The sequence below is a fragment of the Balearica regulorum genome, chromosome 3 (genome assembly GCF_011004875.1).
Source record: "Balearica regulorum gibbericeps isolate bBalReg1 chromosome 3, bBalReg1.pri, whole genome shotgun sequence".
Classification (NCBI taxonomy): Eukaryota; Metazoa; Chordata; class Aves; order Gruiformes; family Gruidae; genus Balearica; species Balearica regulorum.
In genome coordinates, this window is record NC_046186.1 from 63,432,794 (window position 1) to 63,446,747 (window position 13,954).

Genomic DNA, 13,954 nt, shown 5'->3' on the forward strand with positions numbered 1-13,954 from the left:
AAACAGCTCTGTTTGGGCCATTTGTGCTTCATCAACCATTACTCATCAATTTTCAGTATGAATGGGTTGAGAGTAAAAGCTTTTTAACTGAGAAGACCGAGGAAGCATTTTTTTCCCCTTGGCGTGGACTCGCTATTCTCTCACCCCACCCTGCACAATAACATGGCTTTATTTAAGCCAGAAGAGGGGACCCTGGCATTTGTCACAGTGCAGATGACGCAGTCCTGAAAATGCCGTAGTACTAATATCTCCATATCTGCCCCACCCATCCTTTGAGGCACACGCACACCCTAGACCGCATCTTTCATGTACTTTAATGGTGCTATGTCAACTTTCATTTACCTTAAGTGGGTCTGCTGACTCTTTCATAAAAAAGCGTAACCGATGCCTTTCGTTCACGATACTGTTCACGCGATGATTAGAAAGCAGCTTTAAAAGTAACTTAATTCCGATTGTGATGTATTTTAATCGCTTTAAAAGATAACCTGGCTGATGGGTGAGGATAAAACTAATTGCTCCTGATTTAACATTCTAAGGTTTCTGGTAAACACCAAGAAGGAAAGAAAAAAACCCCAAACAAACCCACTTTTTATAAATACTGCATACATTTATAGGATCTAGTTCTATTCTGCTACATATTGTATTTATTGATTTACAAATCTGTTTCACAAAACCACTTGTCAAAAACAAACCAGAAAGCATCACTCATCTACAAGCATGTTAAGTACTGTTTTTTAAGTAGTGTTGATAATCATTTCATATATATGTGTCATTCTCACAAAACAAGTGAAACTCAGTCTCTTGAAATGAAAAACTGGAATCCTAATGTGCACATTACCTTTAGTAAATATTGTATGATAATTTAATTTATCTTTTCTTTACATTAAATATAAATAATACTTGCTTAATGAATTGAACTAATACCCCCAACCTTCACCTGCACGTCAGCCGTATGAGAAGCAGTCCAAAAGAAAAATCATAGAATTGTACCATTGGGGATTACTCAGACAAAATACATCTTTTTCCACGCTACTTCCTCCACTCTCAAAACAGACGAGTGACTACAGTGATCTGATACCCATATTCATTCATGTTATTGTAACATTCCTGTGCATGCATGCAACCGTATAAACGGGCACACTGAAGAGCTTCCCAAATTAGCACTGAATGAGCTGGTTCTGGAACAGAACAGGACCGTCGAACCAGCACATTGCTGAATTCAGGCTGAACATTTAGATACAGAAACGTATTCATTTCTTTTGAGGGCTTACTTTTTTATTCATTGGTCAATGCAGGAAAATCGTAATTTTATCTTTCTGCTTCCACGTGAAACAAAACCAGGGCTGCAGTACAGACAGCTTAATCAGGAAACAGTTAAACATTTAATGTCTTGACTTAGCTATTCCTCTTTTCAGAAATTAAATATATTTAAATTTATATCTAATTTTCTTCTCTTTTGTAGTTGCTCAGGACAATTATATCCTGGAAGTTTGTATATAATGAAAGGATCAGTGACAAACCTCATGAACACCAAACAGCAGAGACTTAATTCTCAAGCTTTTTCACATCTAATTCATAAGATTCATTTCTAAAGGTTGTTCAACATCCTCACACTTCCTAACAGCAGTAACACTCCACTGTATAGCTGAATATTAATGATTCCTGTACTGCATATTTTTATAGACATTGCTGGAACTCAGATGTTTTTACAGATTCTTCATAAAGCCACGTCAAAAGTCATGAGGCTATAACATTTGGAATATCTGATATAGTAAAAAAAGGTAATAAAATGCAAGACTTCACATACTCTTCATAGACATATTTATACAGACACAGTCACATCTAAAGAAATTCGTTTTATGCTTTCATATTTTATGTTTGACAGTTAGTATCAGTTTGACAGTCTGTTACCATTTCAGTAACTGCTTCTAGCCCAGTATTGACCTGAAAGTAAACACGCTTCTGAAGACTGTACCTTTTGCAGTGCAAGTTTCATTGGGAGGCATTGCCAGAAGTCGTTCTCCAACCTGAATATAGCCTGCTTCTATTTTACCAGTCACACAAAATCCTGATCCTTGGTCTGTAATAAACACAGTAATAATTTCAAAAAACTTTATAATAAGGTCAATTTCCCATCACAAGTTAGCCCTTCAGCAATACATAGATAAGTTTTTAATATAAGGAAGATGGGGTTTTTCCCCCCCCAGTAGAGTGTTCAGTACTTACAAGTTAGCCAGCTGTGCATCATAATGAAAATGAAACATTAAATTCAAAACCTCTAGATGTTATGTTTTTCAGAACCAAGGGAGAAATATCCTTCTTTACACAAATGTAGGTACATGAAGAAATATTTTTTAGTTTTTCAATATTAGATTAAGTCCCTTAATTTCTAGCAATTTTATTTATTTCAGCACTTTCTCACTATAATTACTGATAAAAAACCCATACTAGACCTCTCAAAAATTCTCATGCATACAGGTGCAAATTCCTATGCCATTTACTGTTTAACTGAGTGACAATCCTACATGCTCTATCTGCATATTACTTTTACTTCTGGAAAGTCAAAGATTGATTCAGTCCTATTTAATATGAGGAGCTATTATAATTTGTGGATGACTTAAGTATTTCTGAATAAAAGATCTGCAAAGTTTTTCTTCTTCAATGTCCTAATACTCTGCTCCTTATTTGAATATGTCAGTTAATTTCAGTAGATGTGCTGCATGTGCACATTTATGCATACACACCTTAAGAAATAGCTTGTCTCCTTAGCGTGTGTTTACAGGTGCATTTAAAAAGAATCCTCTGAAGTGATTCTACGACGACATCTTTATTATCCATACAAACAACAAATGTACCTTTTGCTGAACATTAGAATTCAGGGATATGCAAGCATCTTAGTATTTTGTGTGTCACATTAGATTAAAAGCTTAATTTAAAGCTGAATTCAAAAGACCAAGTTGACCTCAAATCTTCAGGTCACATACTACCAACTTGCTCTTTTGCGTTCATCACCATTATTGATGAATGCTTCCATCTCTCTAGCTGGAAAAATATTACCCTAATTTTCCTCTATTCATTCCAGCAAATGAGATGAATGTAGTCAATTAACAGATGACACAGGGTATCAAAAGAACAGAAAACTGGAGAAGCAGATACTTGCTAGAAAAAAACCAAAAAACCAAGTCATGGTACAAACACCACCTCAGTATGGTACACAAGAGAACCTGAAGCTGTCTCAGCAAGCACTTGCAGGCCATCAGAAATGTGAACTGGTTCCAGGTTCCCAGACACCTCCCAAGCACAATCAAGAACCATTTCTCTTTTTTTCACATCACCACCAGCTCTGGCTTGGTAAACCAGTGTGGTGTTTGAAGTCTCACCATCTCCCATGCTAAATGCTTCCCGCAAACTGCCGAGTTCCTTCAGCTCCCCATGAAATCAATGCAAGTACAAAATGCATAGTGGGGGACAGAATAAGGGCATAAAAACTGGCCTGATTTCTGTGTATCATGGTACTCTGATTCTGCCAGGACATGTTCTTTGTCCCCAGGATTTGGCTGCTGGACAAGGCTTTTCTAAAGTCAAGTCATAGCCTAGACAGTATTATATGGTAAGTGGGGACTGATGCATGAATGAGTTCAAAGGGACCTCTTGGATCAGGAGACAGTTTGCCTGGAGAGAATATTAGGAGGACCTATGGAGGACAACAGCTAAAATCAGGCTGAGGTAGATGAATCATATGTGTAAGTAACCTTAATAAAGAAAGGGGTTTTCCAAACTACATAAGAGTACGCTCAGCACTCTCACTTTTTACACACTTCTATGGACACCTCCTCCTGAGCACACACAGGCACTGGAATAGAGCTGAGAAGAGCTGTTGTTTCATATACTTGTACCTGCAGCTACTTCCTCTGGTGGCATCCAAGTTAATTAAGTTTTGAGATCACAAGGTAAGAAAAAAATAGCCTAAAAAAACACCTAAAAGGCCACATTTAGTGATAAACCCTGCATATGTAAACTGAGTCCCTTCCAAAGCCATTATTTTTTTGCATACTTTAGCAAGTATGCTAAAGTCAGAATTGCTCATTTTGTGAAACTTAGCTCAATAGAAAAATGATTATTGCAACAAAAAAGTTGTGATAATATTTTGAAAGATCTCAATCAATAATCCTAACACACTTTCCCACAGCTCACAAAATTAAAAAAATATACAGTGACAGCCTAGATAATGAAACTAGTGGTAACACGCTAGGATCAATTCTCATGCAAGGTTTCAATATTTAACATTATGGCTTCAGTACCTTAAGTCAGCTAACCCAGGGCATGTAAAGCATTTAGGGTTTTCTCAAAGACCCACCACAAAATTGCACAAAACTGGTTTTTCCAATTACAATCAGTATTTTGATCTGATTTGTTTGTACTTCCCCTATAAACAACCTGCATATAAAGTAAAATTTACTTTTAAATATGAATTTCAATAATAATATTTGATTACAAATATTTATAACATTTCACATCATGCTGTCATTTAGTTTGCAATGTTTTTCAAGGGACCTACAGAATGTTTCAAATGGGATGAGTGTTACAAACCTTATTTGTTCTAAATTACCTGTGAATGTAAATGCATTTAACTGAAAAACATAACAAGTTTACTATGAAAACCTTAATGGCTCAAGGCAATCTATTTTCTCCAGACAATAGGAATAAGAACTGGTTATAGTTACTTGTTGTCTAGGGACTAGACAATAGATAGCTGCCTTTCATTAAATCCTTGGCTGCTTATAGCAGTCTCACCATCCTTTTCTTCCACTTCACCCCCAAAATTTTTTTTATGAAAATGAAGGAGGAAGTTATTATTTACAGCTACAACAATGAACATAAAAGGAACAAGTCAAACTTTTTTAAAATCTGGGAGTGGAAGGTAAAAGAACCCAAAGTCACACTGGTAAAAAGTTTGAGAAACATTCATTTAGGCAACAAGAACCAGTTAGGGAAAGAGAATCTTCCAAATTCTGTCCCACAGAGCCATCAACTCATTACACAGCCAATTAGCTGGTCATGCAGATTTTCTTTTTCAATTTCTCTTCCAGTGTGTTTCTCCTTCAGCAGTATGATCCAAAATTTGGCAAAGAACAGTGCTTGAAAACTTACTATTCCTATTCAAGACTACTGACACAAATAAAGCTCCTACTTTAAGTCTTATTTTTACATCATTTTTCAACATTTGTGTTAAATATCGGCAAAATTATGGTGAAAATATTATAAAAACAGCCAACCTTTAAAAACATCAGCAACACACAACCTGAATGGTTTATCCACTGATCTCTGTGGTGGCTTGAAAGAATCTGCAAAAAAATTAATAAGATCTTTTAGAATTTCTGTGATCAATAACTATCTCAACTTCTCACCTAGGGATAAATCAACCAGATTGCATTCCAAGGACTTTGTCCCACATTTCCTCCAAAACATAAGTTTTGACATACACAGGACTAAGATATATTATTTTTTAAATGATGAAAATTGCACTCACCAATTTGCTCTAACAAACACTTTCCTTTATACCACTGTGTGAGGTCACTTGACTGACCCCTTGTGACCAGATTTTCACCCCCAAGGCCACTTGTTGGTACATAAGCCACATCTGACTCCTAATTAAGAAAACAAACAAAAGTTAAGCATACATTAACCATGGGATCTTCTAGCAGAAGCAAGAGGTGCATTTTTTCAGTATTACGCCTTTAAGCTATAAGAGAACATTCTGCATATTTGCGTTTCCCCTGGAGAAGGCAGATTACTTGGTGGTGGATCCATTTCCTTTCTGTTTACCTCTTGCCTGATCACAGTGCTACAGCAAAGACTTGGAGATATTTAACAATGATGATAGCAACACTGACGACTAGAAACTGAGTTCAGGTAACAAACTCCAATTCCATATCTGACTGGCAAAACTGCACTTAGAATTTGGTTTATGCAGAGGGATTTCAGGAAGGCCACAGCCAGTCCAAAGGGATAGTAGTTGGAACTGAGGAAATGTGAGAAGAACAGTCAAGAATGGCAAATGGAGAATGTTCTTATGAGTTCATAATCCACACTGACACCTGCTCTAGTATAAAATTCTCTACTGTAATTTACATAATCCTGAACATTAAGGTAGACAATCCTTGGTCTGTTCTGCTTTGTAGACAATAATCCCAAGAAACTACAAATCAGGCAAGTGTCCCAAAGATTCAACAGACCCAAACAAAGATGATGACAGAAAGAGTATTAAAAGAACTGACTAACCTTATCCAGGGCTCAATGTACACCCTACCAGTAAGGAAAGTAATCTGCTATACTATGTGCACATAGCAGTAGCAGGAAAGTGACACAAAATAACCTGACTGTAAGAAAAGCTCATCCTACCCAAATGTCTTAAAGCAACAAAGACCTCAGAAATTTACATTACCTTAAAACCAGCTTGCTTAAGAAATTGGCCGAGCTTACTCGTAATTTCCTGAAATCTTTCCTGTTGCCAATTGACCTAAAATAGAAAACCGATTATGATAATAAAATTATAGATTTTGAACTGTGACTCAAACATACAGCTGCATGTGATCAGCTCTGTAGTACCAGTAGGTGTTCTCCACACACAGCACCCAATGAATTTATAAATAGGAGATTTCCAGGTGGATTCATAGTTGAATACATAAGAGCATACACATTAACAATTACTCGTAGCAAACAACACACAACTTAACTTGCAAGCCCCTTTAGTCTGATTTGTCCTTGAACAGTATCTTTTTTTAAAAGTTTATACAAAATTCAGATTCAGCAAGAATATAACACAGTAGTAATCTAAACCACAATTAGTAATATTTAACACATCTTACAAGAATAAGCTTAAACGAAGCTCTTGGGGTCTTGAACCTGAATGACCACCAAGATGCCCTTGCAAATGCCACTGGGTTAACTGCTTATGTGATATTTCCACAAATATAAGAGGGATCCCTACACATTTTAGCACTAAAACTATCCTTCTGAGTGCTTTCAAAATACACTAATAAAAAGAAGAGTTTTGTAAAGTCTAAACACAAGAGTCAGAGCTGAGAACCAAAGAAAGAAACAATACTTTATTATTAGTTTCACAATATTGATCCTTAAACTTAGAGTCCACAATCCTAGATGGAAGCCTTTCAATTAAATGAAAAAAATTAACCATGTACCTGGTCCATTTTATTGACTGCAACAGCTAGCTGTGTCACTCCAAGAGAGCGCACTAATAATCCATGTTCTCGAGTCTGTCCACCCGTTTCAAACCCTGCTTCAAACTCTCCTCTGCTAGCATCCACAACCAAAATAGCCACATCAGCCTAGAATAAAAAAAAAAAAAAATTAAAAAAATCAAAAGTGGTTAAGAGGTGGAAATAATCTGGGTAAATATGTCAACCACCACCATTTCACACAAAATGTACTCTACATGAGAGGAATCCCAATGTGCTTCAAATGTAATTGAAACTGCTCAATTCTATCTGTGTCATGCCAACTTTGGTGAGATATTATGGCATTATGTCATCTCATGTCATAAACCACCATTTTCTGTTAAACATAAGCCAACTTTTCGTTTTGGGAACCTGTTCTCTTCAAACTACCCACTATGGATGTGCTGTATAGACCTCAACTAAACAAAAGTGGCCCATGCTCCAGAAGCCTAAGAATGGGTATGAGCACAATGTTGAGTTCTCCCTGCCTCAGTCTGGACACCTTCATAGTAAGAGGCTGCAAAATTACAGATAAATCATCTCACTATACAACTGGGACAACCGGTTGACTGCATGTTGGATGTGGATGCTTCACAGTCCACTCAACACACTGGACCATGCCAAAATCACAAGATGAAAAAGACTAAGTAGCCTATTTTATCATCTAGGCAAACTCTCTGCCACAGCATTAAGTGCAAATAGGTATCACACCATCTACAGCACTGTACAAAATTCAGCATGTAAGCACAGGGAAAAAACACAGATTCTGCTGTTAGCCTTAAATGCTGCTGATACTTCTACTTCTGCTTTGGCAAGCAGCAGCCGGTTAGATCATCATCATGTACCAGCAATGGCAACAAAGGTGAACAGTAAAGGCACCGCTGTCAAGAGGCACATGTAAGATAATTTCATAGGACTGATGAGATGGACATAATGGAAAGAGAGAGGAGAAAAAGTGATATTTTCTCCTTTTCCTTACATACTTATGCTTCAGGATGCCAGGAGCAGGAAGAGAAAGAGCACACTGTTCTGGCTCTAAATTCCCCTTGCCTTGTCCTAGGCGCAAAATCCCCAGAGCTCATACAGAGACAGCCAAAGTGTGAGTAAGAAAAAAGGATGAGGGATGAATTTCCCCACAGCTCTCAGCCTCAGAAGTGCATTGCAGTGAACTTCTCCCTCAAAAAAAAGACATCCTGTATTTTATAAATTATAAAAACTGTACCTCAGGATTTACGTGAATTAACCATATGCATCAAAGGCCAGATCCTGGCCCTGATAAGGCTGATTTGCATTTTGCATAACAGCAGCTGGGGATTCACCTCCTAACAGAATTCTCCACAATAAAAAGGCATTAGGGCGATTTCCATGTTCGTTTTCTTCCACCCATTGCTGCAGTGCTGAGCCTACTCTAACAGGCAACAGAAACTTGCAAAGTTTCAGTGATTCCCTTAACAGGCTTCAGAACAGACCGGGCCCTCACCATCCTGAGAGCTGAAGGGAGACAGGTATACCAAGTCTTATTTGGCCAGCCTCATCTTCTGCTCAACTGATACAACTGCTGGTGGTTCTGCAAGTCTTCTCTTAACACTTGCTGCCTGTATTACTTTTCTCAAAAAACACAAATCAATTTAACTTAAAGTTGTGAAGAAAATGGCATGGCTGAGTCAACATTTTCCATTGTTCTGAAACTAAAGATCCACTTCTAATTTTAAAATTCCTGAACTTCTTACAACATACACTTCACAATATAGATGACTGTACACACTTTACACCACAATTTGCAAGCTTCTGACTACCCTAACAGCTGGGTCACAAGGTCTGAATTCTTACCCATGCTCTGCTTCAGAGCTAGAGCGGAATTTGGAGCAAACCAGTCTTCCTACAGTATAGTTCTCCTATCTGTAAAATCATACTAGCAGTACCCCATCCTTACTGTGATCTTGTGAGAAACCTCACATTTCAGACTGCAATGAATGCAGAAAACAAAAACCTCTACATACTAACTTAGCTTAGAAGAAAGAAAGAAAAAAAAGAAAAGAAAAGAAACCCCAAACTTTGATTATACCTCTACTTTGGAGAATCGATACTATTTGAAAAAAAAGGTTCCTTTAAGTGGAAAAAATTTCACACATTTAATGTCATGTAACCACGTTATTCTTCCCCCTTCTGATCTATTATTTCCATTAATTAAATAACTAACCTACATGAGAATGGTAAGTGCCATACTGAATTCAATGGGTAGCATCCAATGCTTTTGACTTTACCTACTGTTCCTAAAGCAAATGGCACGTAGTCACCGCAAATGTCCTATTGACAACACAGATGCATTCTGCATAAACTTTGTTATGTGTTATGTTTTACCATTCCATATAAAATATAGTTAAATAGAAGAATGCCTTTTGTTTGATCTCTCCAAATCTTTTTTCTTTAAGCTCAAAACCACTTAAAATCTTTACCTACAAGCCTTTCGCAGAACTTCCTGTTGAGTAGACATATGCCACATTTGAATATCTTTAAAAGCTCAACTCTGATTTTATCAAACTGCAACTTAGTATTCAAATTACTTCCCTAATAAAACTCTCCTCCAAAAAGTTAATGTCCCAAAAAAAGAAAAGGAACTGCCTTTAAACAAACACATTCTTTTTTAAGTCTAGAAAACTCACAAAAACCTCATAATCAACAATTCCATTTCATCTTAGATTTTAAAAGAAGAAAACCATTTTAAGTTATAAATTATAATGCTATTAGAAAAAGAGTTTTAGACCATCTCTACCTGTGCAGCTCCTGTGATCATATTTGGAATGAAGTCTTTGTGGCCTGGAGCATCCATCAATGTAATTACTTTAGTCTTCGTCTCGAATTTGGTCATACCCACATCCATTGTTACTCCCCTTAAACAAAGCATACATCCAATGCATCATTAAAACTGCTTTGAAAGCTTCATAGAGATATAAAGTAAGCTATTAAAAATGCAATCATGAAATTATACACTCTACTTCATAGCTTTTGTTTTATTTAGCCTGCACAAAAAACCTGAAAGGAACCTGCTTGCTGGAAAAGCAGACCTCTAGAGCTGCCTTTCAGTAACTCTTGTCATAAAGAAACAAACATCCAGAGTTCACAGTACTGCAACAACAAGCACAGTGAGAACACAAAAACTGTACTGTGTATTTAAATCATTACTAATTCTGCTTTTAATACTTAGATCCTCAGAAAAAGGCATCACAGATTATCAGAAACATAGCCAAGAATAAAAAAAAGAAGGTATGGGACTATAGGAATACAGTTATACATTTGCAAAGATCCACACACAGAACTACTGATTATTGCAGCGCTTTGACTCAGTTCCACATCTCACTAACACCCACATGTTCTGCACAGCATGTAGGATAGGATTCATCCAATCAAATACAAACATCTATCATGCACATGTCTGTATCTGGGTTAGTCATCTGCATCTCCCTTTACAGACAATACTTTCAAGGGACAAAACTTCTCACATTAGCACAGGTACTTAAAATATGCTACTTCCAATGACAAAAAAACCCAACAAAATAACCCCCTAAACATTTACAGATTGCTCCAAAAAGTTTTTCTTTAAAAATAAAAAACTCAAAGTAAAGAGAAAACAGAATCGATCAAAAATACCAATTCAAAAAAACTTTTCCCTTAATAATTACAATTTATCTTCTGAAGAGAAGTCTGGTACCAAATGCACAACTGTTAGATACAACAAAAAATCATAGACCAAGGGATATCACTTTTAAGGCTCATGACAATTATTCTACAAACTTTACTTTCTGTTAACATTTTACTCTTCGTAGGCAATAAGCACTTGTCTCTATTTCAGGATGTAATTAACACGTGAAACCAATCAAAGGTAGCTTGTATTAAGAAAATAACATACTTACTATGGTGTTTAATTATTCTGTTACAGATCTGTGAAAAGAATTGATCTTCAAAGTTTGGCCATTTTGCGCTCAGATACATCTACAGGGATTGCGAAAAAGACCCTCCCCCCATCAGCTTTTCCTCTTTTACATCCTTAGACTGTAATGCCATGACAACACTACCACTACAATATCATCAGCCTTAACTGATGTAAGGCTACTTTTAAAATTTGTACTTGGTCGCTTCAGGATTGTTCCCCCCTTCCCTGCACCTGCACCCTCCCCAACACAAACACCCCCCCCCCCCCCCCAGGTTTGTATGTGCACTTCGTAAATGAAAGGACTCACACAGGCAAAAGTTTAGCTACATACAGGCACTGCAAAAGCGCATCCGCCTTTAAAAACAACAGTTACTCCATAGGGACTGTCTTACTCCATATTCTTCAGCATCAGTTTATATTGGGAAGGTTAAATTTCCAACCAGAAGAGCTTATATGCTATGAAACCATGGGTGCAAGTGATTGTAAAAACACGTAAGATGATGCCTTTTAAAATTATTTTATGAACACAGAATATCATGTCTTAAGCTTCCCATATAGTGTTCTTAAAAGCTCTTACAGATTTTTTTAAATTAGCTTCACTGCTTTCTCATTACATATTTTTTCAATATGATAAAATTAAGTTTTAAATTTTTAAATTTTGTATTTCAAGTTCATAAAGGCAGTTTATAAAGGATATGAATATGATTTATTAAATTAATTTATAATTTTATATTTGATATAATGTAAGTCACATGTGATGAACTGACATTTCAGTGCTTAGTTTATAATAATTCTGACACTCCTTCATAGAAAAATTTAACCTAGAACTTTCCCATACAACAATAACCAAACTGAGAAAAATCTGGCAGCAATAAATCAGTAAGGCAGCTTTAAATGAACTAACTCATCTACTAGAAGCATTCCTACACTGCACTCCACAGCATAGAAATATATGAACAAATACTGAACTTTTCGTTCACATTTCTTATAAACAAACAAGAATATTACTTTTTTTTCTTTTGATAACACGTACTCATATACACAAAGAAAAATATTTGCTAATAAGTAAGTATCTTTAAACATTTAGAACATTTCTACCAAAGCATTATTAGCAGTTTGGTATCTCCTAAATGCTGTTCTTTCAGGGAAAAAAGGTAACTCCATTAAAATATACTTCTACCTTTCTCTTTCTTCACCAGTTTCATCCAAGACCCATGCATAGGCAAATGAAGCTTTGCCAGCCTTCTTAGATTCCTGTTCATATTTGTGCATAGTTCTTTTGTTCACATTTCCCAAAAGGTAGAGCAAATGACCCATTAAAGTACTTTTACCTGCATCAACATGTCCTATGGAGGGAAATAAATACTATATCAATTTTATTAATTCACACATTTTAAATATAGTACAAGAAGAAATATACTAAAACATATGAAAATCACACGCACTAATAATGCTTAGGCAACCCATAGAATTTTACAATCCTGTAAGACAGAGATACAGAGAGACAGTTCACTGAAACAGGCAAAGAGCACGACAGCCATATAGAACCTCCAAATTAATATAAAAAGCACACACTGCAAGAACAAAACCAAACCAAAGTACATTTTACTATACTGTCAAAAGGAAGCTAAGTCAACCTCACTGTCCTAGGCAAGTACGCCTGAATGTATTCCCTCCAACGAACAGCACTCAAGCAGATGTGATTGAAAACAGTATGAGATTTCCCTCCCTTGGAGAGAGGAGTTTTGCTTCTGTATCGCTCCAAGATTCAATCAACACAGTTTTTAATCTCTATGCTTGTCAAAAACATAACTTAACAGTATTACCTATTACCACCAAATTAATAAGTTGCTTTCCTCCTTGTCTCTTCTCCAACTCTGCTTTCACATCTATTTGTGGTTTTGTCTTGCTCGACTTTTTTACTGGAGTAGGCACCGTATTCTGCTCTTCTGAAACCTGCACTACTTGGGGTGAAAGAGCAGATTTAGAGGCTGCCTCAAGTACCCCAGAAGCTATAGCGGCATCTTCAGTTAACAGTCCTTTCTGAGGTGTGTTAGGATGGCCATTTTCTTCAGCAATCACACTAGGGAAAAAAAGAAAACACAAGGAATAAAAATGACAAAGAAGCCGTAGAAATATAGGACAGAAACTGAGTTTTCCCTTCACTGTCACGTAAGCCCCAGACAAAGAGCATGTGATAAGCCTATTAAGGTGGAAGTGATAAGCAGCTGGATACAAACTGAACAGATGCCAGCTCTGAACATCTTGTCTGAAAAGCATTGTGTACAAAAGCAAGATAAGAAATAATCTGTAAGATACATGAAACAGATAAACAAAGCTTCCCACAGCCACTTCTTTTAACAGGGAGAGAAAGGACAGTTGTACAGATCAACTACAGAGAGCTGGTCATCTCTGAAGTAAGAGCCTAAGTCAACTTTGAAGCATCAATCCTAAAACAGCTTCCACATACACTGCAAGTATTGCAGCTGAACGTAATGATACTCTATTGTGAAAACACCAGCAATATAATTTAAAGAGTAGATCCTAAGCATACCTGAGCTGCAATTTAACATGCAATGCTTATATAGAACCATAACAGACAAGTTACATTTTATAATACTGAGAAAATTTGTTTTATACCATCCAGAGGGACCTGGACAAGCTCGAGAAGTGGGCCCATGTGAACCTCATGAGGTTCAACAAGGCCAAGTGCAAGGTCCTGAACATGGGTTGGGGCAACCCCTGGTATCAATACAAGCTGGAGGATGAAAGGATTGAGAGCAGC

General features: G+C 36.6%; 1 protein-coding gene across 5 annotated transcripts in view; it reads right to left on the reverse strand.

Annotated features, from left to right (window-relative positions):
* Nucleotides 1-13,954, reverse strand: part of HBS1L (HBS1 like translational GTPase) — a 62,636-nt gene that overhangs the window by 4,986 nt on the left and 43,696 nt on the right. For all 5 annotated transcript variants that reach the window (XM_075748153.1, XM_075748151.1, XM_075748152.1 and 2 more), the window contains 8 exons: nt 12,996-13,252; nt 12,350-12,515; nt 10,012-10,129; nt 7,203-7,349; nt 6,446-6,520; nt 5,531-5,648; nt 5,277-5,345; nt 1,976-2,080 (listed from right to left, as the gene is read on the reverse strand). In XM_075748153.1, the coding sequence (XP_075604268.1) occupies nt 1,976-2,080; nt 5,277-5,345; nt 5,531-5,648; nt 6,446-6,520; nt 7,203-7,349; nt 10,012-10,129; nt 12,350-12,515; nt 12,996-13,252 (1,055 nt within the window). The remainder of the gene's footprint in view (nt 1-1,975; nt 2,081-5,276; nt 5,346-5,530; nt 5,649-6,445; nt 6,521-7,202; nt 7,350-10,011; nt 10,130-12,349; nt 12,516-12,995; nt 13,253-13,954) is intronic.